Genomic DNA, 15,831 nt, shown 5'->3' on the forward strand with positions numbered 1-15,831 from the left:
GTTTATCTTTCTGCCTGTGTTTTTAGCGTCCTATCCAAGAAATCACTGCCCAATCCAGTGTCATGAGACTTAGTTTCGTAGTTGTAGCTCTTATGTTTAGTGCTTTAATCCAGTCTGACTTAAATTTTTTATGTGCTGAATGGTAAAGATCCAACGTCATTCTTTCGCATATAGTTGTCCAAAAAATTTATATTTTTGTTTGTGATCATTTCATTTTGCTACATACATTTTTGTTTTACTGGTATTCCTAAAGGCATCTTTAAAAACATGAAACAGGAAACGAAATTGGAACGTACAGCTTTTAAATACTAAACGGGCAGTATCATTGGGTATTATCTTAGAGGAGTATTCAGCCCACCGCCTTTTATAATATATCCCTTGCACTTCTGACTCCCCTTCTTCTCTTTCTTTCCTCTTCACAGATTTTCTCAAGGTCAGCAGCTTGTGACCAAATTAGTAACTGCTCCCGTAGCTTGTGGGGCGGTCATGGTACCTAGCACAATGCTCATGGGTCAGGTGGTGACGGCCTACCCTACCTTTGCTCCACAACAGCAGCCGCCGCAGACACTGTCAGTCCCGCAGCCGCCGAGCTCCCAGGAGCAGCAGCTCGCTCCGGTTCAGCAACCGGCTCAGGCTCAGCTGACGCAGCCGCAGCAGTTCTTACAGGTAATTCCCCCGCGGGGGAGCTCTCCCGTTTCCTTTTACAGAGTGAAATTAGGCACCCAAAGAACAACTTTGTAAATCATCTGAAAAATCCACAAAAGCTTATTGTATAAGTTAAATTTCTGGAAGGGCAGAAAGCTTGTCCTCGTTAGCTGTTCTTTCTTCCCTTGTTTGGTCTTTGGAAGACATTTAGCTCTGCCATGGGCATACCCGCTTATCTGAACTCCTGGATAGAATGAGGAGCTACTTGCTGTCCACATCAAGGTACTTTATATAGAGCTCCGTCTGGCTGGAGTTTCTGGAATTCAAACCCTGTCTTCCTTTTAGTGGCCCATCAAACATACGCTCCTACAGGCCAGGGGCATCAAAAGGGATTTTTGGAAAAATTAGAGGCATTACCTTAAATGATTATGTTGGGTTAAATCTTAGAAATGATGTTTTGGTTGTAAGTTAATGTCAGAGGAGAAATACTGTGGCGGTACACACACACACACACACACACACACACATACACGCTCTGAAGTCAGGCTGCCCGGAGACGGAGTCCCTGCTCTTCCACATGCTGTGTGCCCTTTGGCAGGTCACTTACTAACTCAGTGTCTTCGTCTATAATATGGAGGTGCTCACAGTTCATACCTTGTGGGTAAACAGTGTGCGCAGGTCACTGAACATACAGGCACAGAACTAGCTGTAATTTATGAGCACTGTCTTGGTCAATGGAGTAAACACTCAAGATTAGCCAAATATGCAGACACGTATTTCATCACGTATCTCCTGTATCTCAGTAGACTGGATCTGTTTATCTAAAGGGTAGAGAAGAAAGTTAACCTAGGTTGGGATCCTCAGCTGGGAATTCAGCAGGATACGTTTCTGGACCTCAGCACCCTCCTTGGAGCACACAGTAGCAGGTTTGACTCCTGGAAATCCAGCTTCTTTGTTCTGGCCTACGGGGAGCAGTTTTGAATCCAGGCTAGCCTAGATTCTTCTGGAGACCGGTCCATCGAGGCCAGCCACATACCAGATCATCAGTTTTAGAGTCCTGCAGATGTATGGTTATGTGTATATGCTGGTATGATTACAGAATTCGGTATTAGGCTGTATACTCAGGCATAAATACATCCTTACTCTACCACCCTTAGTGTTAATGGTGCAAATGGAGTTCTTGGAGAGAACAGAAAACTAAAACAGGTTAGTTGCCTCAATACCTCTGAGAGTCCTGATGACAGCCCCTTAGACCCGAAGCCTGTACTGCAGCTCTTAGTGACTAGGTTAGCTGTTGTTATAAATGAATTAATAACTAGAATTTACAATAAGTTATAAACTGTTTTCTATAGAAAGTCATACTCAATGACAATTGAGCAAAACCTTAAAAAAGGAGAGAACCTGCCTTAAGATCTCAGTCTCCTAAATCAGGGAACAAGGGCCCTTGAACAAGCACAAGAACAAGCATTCTCTTCTCCCTTGCTTCTGAAAGAATTCCAGAGACATGAGACCCCTAAAGAAATAAGATCAACAGTATCGTTTAGAAATACACTTCTGTGTAGAGAGTGAATATAAATTTGGCTTCTCTGATTATATAACATCTCGTTCCAAAATATTCCTCTGTTGTAATTCTGTAAAGCTCACAAATATCCTGAGTTTTTTGTTACAAAAGCTTTTCCTAAATAAGAGAAAGAAGTTTGTCCAGGTCTTTGGCAAAGCTTAAGGTTCTAAGATCTGCCCGTGTGTGTGTGTGTATACGCGCTCGTGCCCTTTCTATGCATTTGCGAAGGTCTCCCATCACAGTCCCGTGTTTGGATTAGGAGCCCTACATCAGTTTGTGTTGCCAGTAGTGAGGAAGAAGAGTCATTGTAAAAATTGGGCTAATTTTCTTTGTATCACCAGAAATCGGAATCAGGTGAAAGAAACTGGCTCATGGAGTTGAGACTTGCCCAAGGTTACCCAGCTGATAAATGGCAGAGCACAGCTCAGATCCAGGGTTTCTGGCATCACATCCTGTGCCCTTGTGTTTTTTTGTTGTTGTTTTGTTTTTTAAACCACACTGCTACATATATAGGACTTAAGTCTCTCACTTTGCCCTCATTTTTGTGGTACTTCTAAATAATAATGTTAATATTTAATCTTCATAAAGACCCACTGTGGAGGCACTTTATCTTTATTTTGTAAATGAAGAAACCGAGGCCCAGAGAAGTAAGTAGTTTTTTACAAGTCTCAGTCTTGGGAATGGCTTCGCCAGTCTGAGCCCCGCGGCCCACCCTCCTGGCTCCTGAAGGGCTGCTCTGACCCTCCGCGGAAGGCCCTGTCTGACTGCGGAGTATCTGTGTTTCATGCATTCTCAGCTGTGCTCGCATTTTACTCATGTTACTGTCTGCTTAAAATTGCGGTCTTTAAGGTGTACAGAGGGAAAAAGTATGTGTGGTTGTCTCTATAGAATGCTTTCTATACCAAAAAATATCTAGCTCATTTCCCTTAAAAAATAAATTTTAAAAAATTCTATATTGTCAAAAAGAAAGGAAATGTCATAAGCATTTTCCAAAATATTATTTTTAAATGAAAATATAAAAAATGATGTAGATTATGTGGAATTGAAGGATTCTGTCCCTGTCCAGAGTAGAAAACTTGAGTAAATCTCGATGCGGACAGATTAACCGGGTAAAGCAGTGCTGCATAATGCACTTGTCTTTTAGACTTCAAGGTTGCTCCCCGGGAGTCCTTCTGCTCAGCTCATCCTCTCCGCCGCGGTCCCGCTACAGCAGAGCGGTTTCCCTCCGTCGCGGCACCTGCAGCACCAGGCGCCACCGCAGCAGCCACTGCACCGGCACAGGACTGACGGGCCGAGCGACCCTTCCAAGGTTCAGCCGCAGTAGCGCACGCGCCTCCTCTCTGACCTCGGGGGAGGAAGGGCTTGTCCAGAGCAGTTGCTCAGACGATCTGAGGCTGCAAGGAAAAGTTCCAGCAGTTGCACAAGATGCAGTGTTGAGTGTCGTAGTTTCTGGGATTGGTTAGCAGGGAAAACGCTGCCTAGAGCTCCAGAAGTCCGTGCAATACCAGCCAGCAGGAGAGGATCACGGGGCCATGGCCAGTTCTGACAGTGTTTTCCTCGCCCAGCGATTTTCTCGATGGAAAGAGTGTATTGCCAAATGTTAAGAAGCTCAGCTATGAAACATGACCTCCAGTCAATCAGAAAGGCACTAACAATGTTAGTAACTTTTAGTGGTTCTGTGCCTGTTTCTGTGTTACAGAGGACACACCACTGTCACGGCAGGGCTTGCTTACAAGGATGCCATGAAGACAGTCCAGTAGATGCAGTAGGCCCCCTTCCCCATTCCCTCTCCCCTTTTCAGATAATGATTGGATAGTCATTAATTTCAGAATGTTGTGTGGTTCAAATTCTCTATGTATAGATGCTGTAAAAAATTATGTATATGTCTGGATAAAAGGAGAAGAAAGCAAAACATTTTGTAAGCTGCATGAAAGCATCTCCTCGTAGGTCTATTTCCTTAGATTGACACCATGTACAAACCAGTACTTTCTCTGTTTCCCCTTTTGTTTACAACACAGTAGTGTTCTGCTCACTTTCCGGGGCACAAGGCTTTTTGTTCATACTTTGGCTGTGATGTCACAGTTTGTTCCGTGAGGTATGATGTGCTGCTGGGAATGGATATTTTTTTCCAGGTTAAATTATTGAAGCAACAGGATTTCCAGAAATATCCCTCATTTCATTATTTTTCATGTAGGTTTGAAAATAGGATTTGCACTGCTTTATTTTAGATGGTTGGAAGTTTTGGTCACATATTTTGATATAGTTCATAGTTGGAAATAGTTGTGTAAACGGCTTTCAATAAGCCTGAAAGTCATTTCAAGAATGTTCCAGTTATAGGCGTAAAATTTGCACACAAAAGATTTTAGGCACTTTTTAACATTCTCACTGGTGGGAATTTTAACTTTTAGGATTTGTTGGAATCTTTTTATTATATCCTTCACAATTTCAATGCTTCTTTTAGTCAGAAATGATTCAGGGTTATTTGAGAGAAAAAAAAACAAACCCATAGTGCCTTGATTTTGATTCAGGTGATAACTCACCATCTTGATCTCATTGTCTGGTTTCAGTAGCAGTTTCGAAACCTTAGTACATTTTTAACAGCATGTGGGTGTCAGTGCCATTAAGATTCTCCTCAGTTCCCAGGAAGACTGCTTTGAGTCTCTTGGACTGGAGGTACAAGTAACTTGGGGTGGGGGGGGGTGACATCCAAAACACTACCAGAGTCATTGATGTGATCACACAATTATTTCCCTAAATCAACATCTTCCTTTCAAGCTAAACAGTTAAGAATTACCTGTAAGTATTTTCTCAATGTGATGTTGATATTCCTACAAAGAAAAAAGAAGGGGTAGGAATTGGCTTTGCCTTCACTGTAACAATAGAATATTGTAAACTCACATGCTTTCTAAACATGAACTAAGATTTCATTTGGCAATATTAGATTCTAAAGGTAATAAATTCCAACAGAAATTACATAAAGCATTTTATAGATTTTTATGGTACTAATAATTAAATTTACAACTATAGAGCAAAGGATAATTAATGGAAGTATCTTATTAGAGTATCAAAAATTATTACTGAGGAAAGGGAGAATGGCAAGCTGGTAATATATCAAAATTGATCTTAAAAGAAAATGTATAACAGAACTGAGGCTGTTAAGCAGAAGGTTTTGAGCAATGAAAACAACCTACTACAGAATTGCTCTTAAGCTCAGTTCTTAGGACTTTTCTGTCCTCCACTTTGCTCTCATCCCGAAGGGATATACTTTGTCTTTCTGTAGACAACTGTACTTGGGCACACTTAAACTAAAAAGTTATATTGAAAAAGAAAATAACCAAAGAAAGTTGGTACCTACCCTTCTACAAAAGAAGTGTCACTAGATACCAATCAATAATTAACATATCAAGAAGCTCCTCTTCTAGCTAAATGATCTGGATGAAGAGATTTCTGACTTCCTCGTGAATGTCACGAACAGTTGGCGGAGTGTGTGTGTAACTGGAGCACAGGTACACAGAGACGAAACTGATGTGGTACAACACGGCAACAGTATTCATTTTCTCCCCTTTCAAACTGCCTTTCTCAACCTTATGGCATCCCATATGTATTTGAGTTGTGCCTCATTTGTTCAGTGGCAGTACCTAGCGGTATGGGGGACAGAAGGTACGAAGAACTGTTCTGTTGAGATTCAGCCTCTCAACACCATACTTAGAAGGAACGCCGGCCAGCTGGGGGCACGGTGTACTTAGGTCGACAAAGGCAGAGCGTAAGACAAGCCACAAGGTACAGCTGTAGACTGTTCACATTCTCCTCCACCAGTTCCTTCAAGTATTTTCCATATTTGGGAAGGAGAATTAGACAAGACGTCATTTTATAATTCCTGTTGTTCTTCACAGCTCATTTTTGCCCGTGGAGTGGATTGCTGAAATGAAAGGAGCGGCTAGCTGCTGTCCCTTTTCTGGCAGCACGAACCGTTGTCCTAGAGCGAGGGAGCACCAGCTGCCTCGGCTCCTTCTGTGTTGTCCTCCTGCTCTCCTTGAACTTGGATTGCAGAGCTGTCCCTCCCCCCACCCCCCAGTCACTGAGACCTGACGTTCTGGTGAAGATTCCGCAGTTGCCTCTTGTTCATTTCTGGAGCCAAAGTTGTTCCTTAAAATCCCAAATCTGCATAATGAAAAAATACCAACTAGAGACACGTTTCAGCTACTTCAGGGTCATTACCCTCCCTCTGCTTTACTTTCACAGAGATTAGATTTTTCTTAAAAAACATCTTGTTCTGGGTGGCACTTTTTGGTCCGAAACTGTTGAAGCCCTGGGGAAATGTTAGCTGCTGTGCGGCCACCCTGCTGGGGACACCTCGCGGGAGGACAGCGAGGATCAGTCAGGCTGCTGCTGAGAGTGGGGTCAGACCAGAACCCGGACACTCCAAAGTTACTCCCATTTTCGGTAGAACGTATCAGAGAACAAGCTAACAGGAGGGATGGGGAAGGCACGTGAGCGAATACGACCCTTCGCCTCCAAACTCTGTCCTAAGCTGAGGGGGTCATTTGCATCCCATGCTCTGCTTTGTCACTTAAATTTGGTTTAGGAATGTACTAGAAATCAGAGGATGCCAGGGACGTTGAGAAGTTGCTTACAGAATACTCCGTGCAGAACAGTGAAAATGTGATTTGGTTCCTGCCGAAGCACTAGTTTGTGGTCATTGCCTTAAAGCGGTCCGCTTGCGGTTCGCTCGCGCGGAGGCGGCGCGGCGCCCTGCAGGGCAGGTGCTCCGGGGAGGGGAGCCTCAGTGCGAGAAGCCTTGGAAAGGGGCCCCTTCAAGTAGCACTTTCTCTGGCCCCACACAATCCTTTAAAATGATTTTAAACTGGATATTACTCAACTTGTTTTCTGATGTTTCCACTACAGTGAGGTAAACCTTTTCATTTTTGTAACGTGGAAGGCAAATAGCAGTTTACTCTAGGATTGACCATTTCTTCCTTTTTCTTTTGCTCTAGTTCTTTGATGATTGCAAAAGTTTGTCAGTGAACATTTGTGTAAAAACTCATTCGAGTCTGTGACCTTTCCGATATCTGTGACCCTTCTCTTCAGCCTCTGGGAGTCGATGTTGGAAGGTGTAAACACTGGAAATTACTATTGCCGAGTGAGTCTAGCCAGGAGTAGGCGGACTGGGATTTTCGAATGGTGGAAAAGAAACGGCACAAAGGCACTTGGCATTTTACTAGTGATTGGAGAGCGAGACCCTCTGAAGTTTGTTTGGGTTGGGTGAGCATTCCTCTGAAAGGAGCTTCTGAAATAAATGCAAAGGAAAAGAGTCGACTATTTTTATAGCATATTTAATATATTTGTATATAACTAGGAGTATAGTAGGAACCCTCCACATGCCTCCCCCTTTTCTAAGTTTCTCCCCCTTTGCCATAGCACTAGTAGAGCCTCATCTGCATGAGTAACGTGCCTGCTGTCAGCCTACCACGAGATAGTGCTGCTGCTTCCGAGACAGGTGAGAGGACCCACCTCTCATGCCCGGGGATCCGTTCTGTAGGACGAGCACACACTCTCCCAACAACATACCGCAGTCTGAAAGCATCATTTTGAAATGTAACAAGCACTTTATTGCAACTACTCATTTTGATAAAGTTGATTACCTTAGGCATTACCATTTCTAAAGGATCCCCGAATCATCACTTAGGTGAAATTTAAAAATAACACATTTCTGAGAAATGTTTAGATCCAGTGAACCGTAGCAGGTTTATGGGAGTGATTTCAAGGTAGCCAAATGAATTTTGACTTTGGTTTTGAATGTGGTGGAGTCAGGAGATTGTAAAATGCCTAGTTCCATTTCGACACTATTGTAAACCTATCTTGCCTATCGTGTGGACACCAAAAGAGACCAATGAGCCTGTTTATTTTCAGAGGTCTAGGAAAATTGCATCAGTGTGAATAGATGTACAGAACTAACCTAAAAGTGACTGGTAGTAATATTTTAGAATACAATAATTTCAAGAACTATTCTGGGTGTTTTAAATGTGCTCTGAAATGTTGGCATGTCATTTCAGTGTTTCCATTTGAATTGCTCTTGTAATATTTTTGCACAAAAAGGACTGAGAAAAAGACTACTTTGGTTGAAGAAAAGTATAATTTGGTCTTATTTTAAATGTCTCCTGTGGAAACACTGGGGATGCATTTTGTTGGTATAGTTATTAATTCAGGATATTCAAAACAGTATTGAACAGCTCACAAGAAATTAAGCAAACGTGGACGTTTAAAAATTAAAACTTTCTTTCCATGTGACTGTTTTTGCATATTTTTCCCCTTGTCGTAATTTAACACTACATTCCTTGTTTTTCGTAAATAAAATAATACTCTGCAGGTTCTGCTTTGAGTATTTAACCATATTTTGTAAGCTGCCTGTTCCTAGAGAAACGGTCTTTAGTGGAATTAGGATAGTCTATGAAGAGACTGTTTAAGTGGAATCCATCACCACCACCAGCAAACACTGAGGTGCTGCATTAAGTGACAATCAAAATAGTGAGTATTTATGGAAGAATTTAGAAAGTGATTTTAAAGACGCAATTGCTTTGAAAGCAGTTCTCTGGGTTTCTTGAATGAAAATGGCTAAATGTATTTATTTATATTTTAAAATATCTTTTGTGTTGTTTTCTCATCAAAGTGATTTCACAGTGTCATGTATTTAATTTGTGGTTTATTTTGTTTTGCTTCATGATCTTTTATGTAAAGAACTGACTCTTCTTACCTGGGGCGCAGTCTCTGGCCCTCACGAGGACTGTCCCGGGCCAATCCCAATCTGTGTCACTTCAGGACGGCAGTGCGGGGCCCAAAGCCAGATGCCCTTGCACTTCCTCCTGTTCTCAACTCAGTTAAGAAAAAATAAAGGTAACTCCTTCCGAATCTGCTCTGTACAGCTCCAGCCTTTTTCTAGTTTCACTTGCTGCCTTTTCTATTCTATCGGTACTTTTTATATGATTACTTCCCCAACGCAGCCAAAGGCCAGTATGACAGAACCAATGGCACACACTGTGTTTTGCCCATTTGGGGAAATGTTAGTAAGACGATCAGCATCTTCTAATGGCCGTCACTATCCTATCCATATTAAAATCCATTTAAAGTTCTTAAATATAGGTAGAACAATGTATGTGCACTGTACTCTTCTACAAAAAACGTTTGCTGTTTTTATATAGTGACTGTTGCTTGGACCTTTAAAAACAAAACAAATCCTTCATACACAGCACTATCCAGTGAGAGTAGTGTTTGAGCCTTTGAAGCCTAGAAACTCGGAGGATGCTTCTTACCCAGTATACGTTGGAACAGAATTTTCCACGTTAGGGCTCCCCGAGTGAGCCCCACAGGCCAGGGACAGGGCATACTGTCTAGTTCCCGGGACCCCTTCAAGAATGGTAACGAAAGCATGTCAACCACAAGTTGGAGCTAATCACGTAAAAAATGTTGAACTCCGAGGGCTACATTGAAAATGTGATGTTTTCAAATGTATGCTTTTAAATTTCTGAGGAAACGAACTGTGACATCGCTTTAAAAATGACATTCGGATGTTGTGTGTGTGTGCTGAGTTGGTCTGTGCGGGCGCGACTCACTGCGGGCAGTGGAGCCGCCAGTGCCGGAGAGGCCGGCGCAGGGAAGGCTGGATCGCCCTGTGACTGAAGCACGGAGAACGAGACAATCGAGCAAAAACAGTGGCCAGGGAATGTCCTTTTTTTTTTTTTAAATTCATGACAGCCAGAACAGCTATAATTCTTAGACCATTCTAGAAAGATTTTGAAATCTTATTTTACTATGGCTGAAGCTAGGGAAGGGCCTCATGTGGCACTTGCACATTCACTCTACGTAGAGATTGAAGCCCAAAGATGAGTCACACTCAGTGCTGTACTGAAACCAGTTAGTGCAAAAAAAGTTTTATCTTTGTAAATTTTTAATTGTTAACATCAGTTAGTAGCTGTAAAAACATACAACAAATTCTTTCTCATGTTCTGTGTGGTTTCTCGGTGTGCTACTATTGACATTGCTGTCCTTACTGCTTGGTTCTTGGTTTTAAATAAAAATTAGATGTAGCCCATTGTTCTTAAACCTCCAAAAGGGTAGAGCTATAAATGGCTAATTGGCTTTAAGAACACCTACTTTTCCTAAAGCAAACATTTAACTGAAATCCAAACTGATTAAAAAAAACGAGACTGCCATTTTCTAGGTACTGTCTTCTGCCCAAATCCTACATTGCACAGAAGCAGGAAGGGATAATGAATGGTTTCCATGGTGCTACATTAGGTTCTCTGATGATTTGCATGAGCTGAGTTTGTTAGTACAATATTACATAAAATGTGGATCATTCTGTTACCAACTTACTCTTGACTGCCATTTCAATTTGGTGTTACAGTTGCTTACCCTTGTTTTTCAGAGCTGTCCTTTGAGAAGAGGTAAAATGTCTTATTAACCTACCTCCACTCAGGCCTCTTGGTATCTGATCATTTCTCCAGCTTATGATGTGCATAGTTTTTTAAAACTACATGTCCTATTAAAATGCTCTTTCCCACAGACTTTTGTAATGTTTTCAGAACCGAAAATCCTAGCAAAAGAGCCAAGCAGTAGCATTGGTTGGTTTTTTTTTTTTTTTGTAAATGTAAAAATAATTAGATCCAGACTTTGTTTCCTTATTCAATTTTAAAAATAAAAAATACCTCAGTGCTGTTTTTCAGTATCACCTGCATTTCTCAAAAAATAACACTTGCTTTATGTGGCACGTAACTTACACGAATCACATTATTTTGGATTTTAAAGGAAGACTATTAAATATTTTAAAATCAGTGACATTTTCTTTTATTATATTCAGCAATGGAGTCTTAACAGTATTCGTGATTTTTACCTTGTACCTTCAAGACTGAGCTACCAAATTCTGTGAGTAGTTCTGTCCTGTTAGAAGGTTGTGGTGCCTCAGAAAGCTACGCTGTCATTCAAGGACCGCTCCCGGCTCGTTCTCCGGCCAGGCTGTCTGCACTGCTGGGCCGGGCTGTGATGGGACCAGCTGCTGCCTAACAAGGACTCATCCATTCTCTTCTTGCAGAAGATAAAATGTAATTACTCGTTGGCCCTGTTTCCAGTCATCTAAGGCTGTACTAGGGGAATCAGTGGTGTATTCTGGGGTCTTGCCTGAAATTTCTCTGAAGTATTTTTACACGTGGGCCTTGTGTTTACGACCCTATAATGGCCCTTGTTATGCTGGCTAGAGAACTCCTTAAAAGAGTTTCCAAAAATGACTTTTTCATCAATATGTGCTGTTGCTACTTTTACAAGGCTATTAAATAGCAGGGCTACTGCGCATGCGAACAGAACCGAGGAGGCCGGGAGAAGTGGTGATGCTGTTTGGATAGAATCATTAATAGTCAGACTGACGTGACTGTGATTACTGCAGTCAGTGTGATAAAAAGCCTGGTGGTTATGGGCTCTAGAATCAAACTGGTCTGACGCACTGTTCTACCATCCAACTTTTTTTTAACCTTGTTAGTAGCTACTATGTCCCAGAGTGATCTGAGGTAGTTAAAGACAGGCTTTCGAAGATGCCTGGCTCCTGTTTTTTAACATCAACTTTAGAAACTGGTCTATAAATATTACTACTACTTTGATAAGTTACTGTTACAAACTCACTTATAAAATGCACAAGGGAAAACAAGCTCTGGTCATACCACTTTTATTTACACTGTATCTATGTTACATTGTTTATTCAATATAGAAAAAATATGAATACACTCATAGTATTCTCTTTTAATTTAGTAATTCCACATTGTCAAATATTGACTGTTTTTATATTGGGTGTCCTACCCAATTAAAAAAAAAAGAAAAAAAAAAAGGAGGGAGAATGGACCTGGCAAACAATTCTCATCCTAACAGTAATACATTATTCATTCTTAAAAAGCAAAATCAAATTTTAAAAGACTTTGTGATTACACTGCTTTCTGGCTTAAGGAACTACTTTAAAAGCTAAAAATTCATTCCTCCCAAGAAAACTTTTAAGGCAAATAAATCACTCAGCGATCCAGGAGAAAACAGATCTTCGTCATTAAAGGGGTCGGTGCTAAAAGAAAATCAAGGATAGACCCCATTGTACAGTGGTTCTATGTATCATTGTCCTACCAGAAAACCCAAAAATATTTAAAAAAAACAGTGACCATAAGAACATAATTGTGCTGGAGAAAAGAAAAACCCACACTTAGATATCAGGTTTCTTAAAAATCCATGTTGCAAATAGAATCAATGATTACTTCTTTCGGACATAATACTTTTTCATTAAATGGTACAAACTCACAAATCAATGCTACAAAATACAGTCTTTTCCGTCACTTTTAGTTATAATGTACACTATGTACATAAACAGTTACCTATCTTAAATGAAATACAAACGAGCAAACGGCTTGTTAAAAACCAGAATCGGGACTTATAAACAGTGCAGAAAAGGCAAAGGCCAAAAATACGATGCCTCCTATGATTGTCACTGTAAGAGAAGAGAAAAAAAGTGCAATCAGGCAAAATTCCTCTATGAGGGAGCTCAGATGTTGCCCATTATTCTTCCAATCTCTTGAACTAACCTTGAAAGTAAACTAGAAACACTCAAACCACACTTCCACAGCAGAGAATACGACCTACGCCTGACTGGGCAGTCCTCATCCACTGCTTCTCCAGCACTGTTTCCAGAAACAACAATTCTATTAAAATTGAGACAGTGCTGAGAAGCAGCAACAGAACTCTAACTCCTCTCAAAACCCAGTCACTAAAGAAAATGCTCAGCAGCCTCTGACAAGCAAAGAGACTTTTTCTATTCCGCTTGTAGGCCCTTTCGGCTACACAGGAACTCTTCAGTGGAATCCATAAACCGTCTCCACCTATGAACCCCAATCTGACAAAACACACGTGGAAGGCCTGGAAGCTTGATTTCCCACGTGATGATTTTTTTGCTTAAATACATTGATAAAAAGGGACTATAAATGCGATAAGGCTTTTAGATGAATTCGTACTTTCCTAAATCTATGCACGTAAACAGTCCACGTGTCCAACAGCAGCGGCAATGAACTAGACCTCTAGGAGATCATCACTGCAGCGACCAAGGGTGCTCCAGAAGTAAAAACTTAAACTCCCCTTTCTCTCTCAGTAATTCTAGAAGTTAAAACAAACGGTACTGTCTTTGTAATCTAATAAAAAAGAGTGCCTGGATGGCTCCCAATTAAGCATCTGATTCTTGATCTCTGGGTGAGTTCAAGGCCCGAGTTGAGCGCTCCGTGCTGGGTGTGGAGCCTACTTCAAAAAGAATAAAAAGCCGAAGACTCACCAGTTCTGACAGAGATTTTTTGTGCGATCATTCTTCCTCCGATCACTGCCAGGCCGGTGCATAAGCAGTGGCCCACTGTCCCGCCCACTGCGACGCCGTACGGGTCCTGGAAGCAAGTATAGGAACGCTCGTTTGAAAGCAGCTGAAATGGTTACCCGAGAACCGGTCGTCACTGAAAATGGACAACAGCCGCCTAAAAATGGCTCCACGGGTCCAAGTGTGTCATTTACGAAAAGCGTAAGCGCTGCTCGAAGGGATATGTTCCAGCTACATCTAGGAACAGAGCTACAAGCGGCAGAAACGTTTCTGAGACTGAAACAGCACGAACCCAGCCTTTGGGCCGCTGCCGCCCCTCATTCACGGCGCTTCAGTGACGGGAGCTGCTGGGACTCCGCCCAGAGCGCTCCCCGCGGGTGCGGCCCGAGGTCCGCTCTCCTGAGGCGCCGCCGCGAGCGCTTCCAGCACAGAGCCTGCCTGCCTTCCCTCCCGGTCCTCGGCGCTTTGACTCAGCGCAGGAACATCGTACTCATTCGTCAGTGCTTGCTTCCAGCACAACATGGAGGTGCTCAGACTGGGAAGACCAGCCAGAGCTCTCCAGAAAAGCAAGCCCTGGAGAACAAGCAGGAAGATCTGACTCTGTTTTGTGGAGGAGAGAACATACTAGGAGGCAAAGGGCCACTGATAAGAGACGACTGCAGACCTTGTTAACATAGAACATAACATGGTAGAGGTCAGCTCGGGAAGGACCCTATCTAAAAGCTTAGCATTTGGACTTTTTAACAAGATTTTACTTATTTGACAGAGATCACAAGTAGGCAGAGAGCCCACCACAGGACTTGATCCCAGAACCCCTGGATCATGACCTGAGCCAAGGCAGAGGCTTTATCCCACTGAGCCACTCAGGCGTCCCAGAATTTGGACTTTTTAAGACACTGGTGGTTTTTTTGCCGGAGAGTCACAGAACAGGTTTATGCTTTAGAAGTCCGGTGCAGAGAGTGAACTGAAGGGAACGAGAAGGGAACAAAATTAAAGGTAAGGTGGTCAAGGGAGATGCTATCGCCTGGACTTGGGGAGGGAGACTGGAAGCAGAGAAAACCAGGTAGATGGGGAATTTTAGGAGGCATAAGTGATCTACCTTAGTGATAAGGGAGTGTTAGGTGTTAAGGAAGAGAAAAATCGGGCCTGACATCCGTATTTCTCACCCACAATTCTCTGGATGAATTGCAATACTACCAGCATGACTTAAAAAGTTAGTGGAAGGAATGAAGACGGGGTTTACGGGTGCCGACGGGAGTGAAGAGCGGAGAGGTTCAGAGGCAGTTGAGTTCAATGGTGAGTAAACTAAGAGAATGACCCTGAGCGCGAATACAGCCGAAGGCAAGCAGCCGGGAGGGGACCACAGTGGCAGGGCAGCCCCGGGAAGCCGGCGGCGGCAGCCAGGCACGGAGCCTCCCGGGACGAGCCGCCCCGTGGCTGCAGGGAACACTCGGCCCCACACGTCCACAGAGCCGGTGCGGTCAGTCGCTGGGGGCCAGTGGGTTTAGAGGGCAAGAAAATGGACCAACACCCGTTTCCCCTCAGAGCCAAGCCCGTGAGACTGGAGGGGGAGGAGAGAGGGGGGCACCTGCAGGAGAACGGAACTGAGGGAAGCGGCAAAACCCTTACATGACAAAACTCGCGCATGCCAGAAGGCTCACGAAATTGGGCTGGGAGTTGGGCTGGGAGAACGGCAAAGATTTCAGCAACCCAGTGGGGACGTGGAGCGGGGCGGGGATGTGGCATGCAGCAGGGACAGCACTGCCACTGAGGGGGCGGGCGGGGGGGTGAGCCGCGCTCCCCCGTGAAGGGGGGGGCAGCAGCGTGGGACTGCGGCGCTCAGATGCTGCACATTCGCGCCTCTCAGCTGGCATCCTAAGACGGGGCCATTCTACAGGGAAGTGATGCTTGAAAAATCAACAGATTAAGTTCAATTAAAGTTTCTTGGATACAGAAGTTTTCAGTCTTTGTCATTTGCCAAATTGATTTGACCCAGGTACTTTGGAACCTTATCCCTTACCCCTCCCCTTTTTTTCCAATCTTAGTACCTAATGAACATCTCAAAGGACGCAGTGTTGGAAGCAGAAATAAAGTTCAGATTAAAATGAACTGAACTGCATTTCAGCATGGTTTATATAAAAAATTACCAAAAAAAAGCTAGGAATGTTAAGGGAACAAAAACAGAACACCCGTACGTCTGCTCCTGAAGAGCTCACCACGTGTCCCCTCGGTGCTGGCAGCAGGGCAG

The 15,831-nt window shown here is 43.1% G+C and overlaps 2 protein-coding genes across 9 annotated transcripts in view; one reads left to right on the forward strand and one right to left on the reverse strand.

Moving 5' to 3' along the window:
• Positions 1–8,494, forward strand: part of CLOCK (clock circadian regulator) — a 146,512-nt gene extending 138,018 nt beyond the window's left edge. For all 8 annotated transcript variants that reach the window (XM_044226110.1, XM_044226107.1, XM_044226114.1 and 5 more), the window contains 2 exons: positions 423–666; positions 3,351–8,494. In XM_044226110.1, the coding sequence (XP_044082045.1) occupies positions 423–666; positions 3,351–3,530 (424 nt within the window). In that variant the 3' untranslated portion in view covers positions 3,531–8,494. The remainder of the gene's footprint in view (positions 1–422; positions 667–3,350) is intronic.
• A 3,405-nt stretch (positions 8,495–11,899) lies between these two features.
• Positions 11,900–15,831, reverse strand: part of TMEM165 (transmembrane protein 165) — a 31,294-nt gene continuing 27,362 nt past the window's right edge. The window contains exons 5-6 of the mRNA XM_044226116.1: positions 13,548–13,653; positions 11,900–12,716 (exon numbers count right to left, since the gene is read on the reverse strand). Of these exons, the coding sequence (XP_044082051.1) occupies positions 12,640–12,716; positions 13,548–13,653 (183 nt within the window). The 3' untranslated portion in view covers positions 11,900–12,639. The remainder of the gene's footprint in view (positions 12,717–13,547; positions 13,654–15,831) is intronic.

The sequence above is a fragment of the Neovison vison genome, chromosome 11 (assembly GCF_020171115.1).
Source record: "Neovison vison isolate M4711 chromosome 11, ASM_NN_V1, whole genome shotgun sequence".
In the NCBI taxonomy this organism is placed as follows: Eukaryota; Metazoa; Chordata; class Mammalia; order Carnivora; family Mustelidae; genus Neogale; species Neogale vison.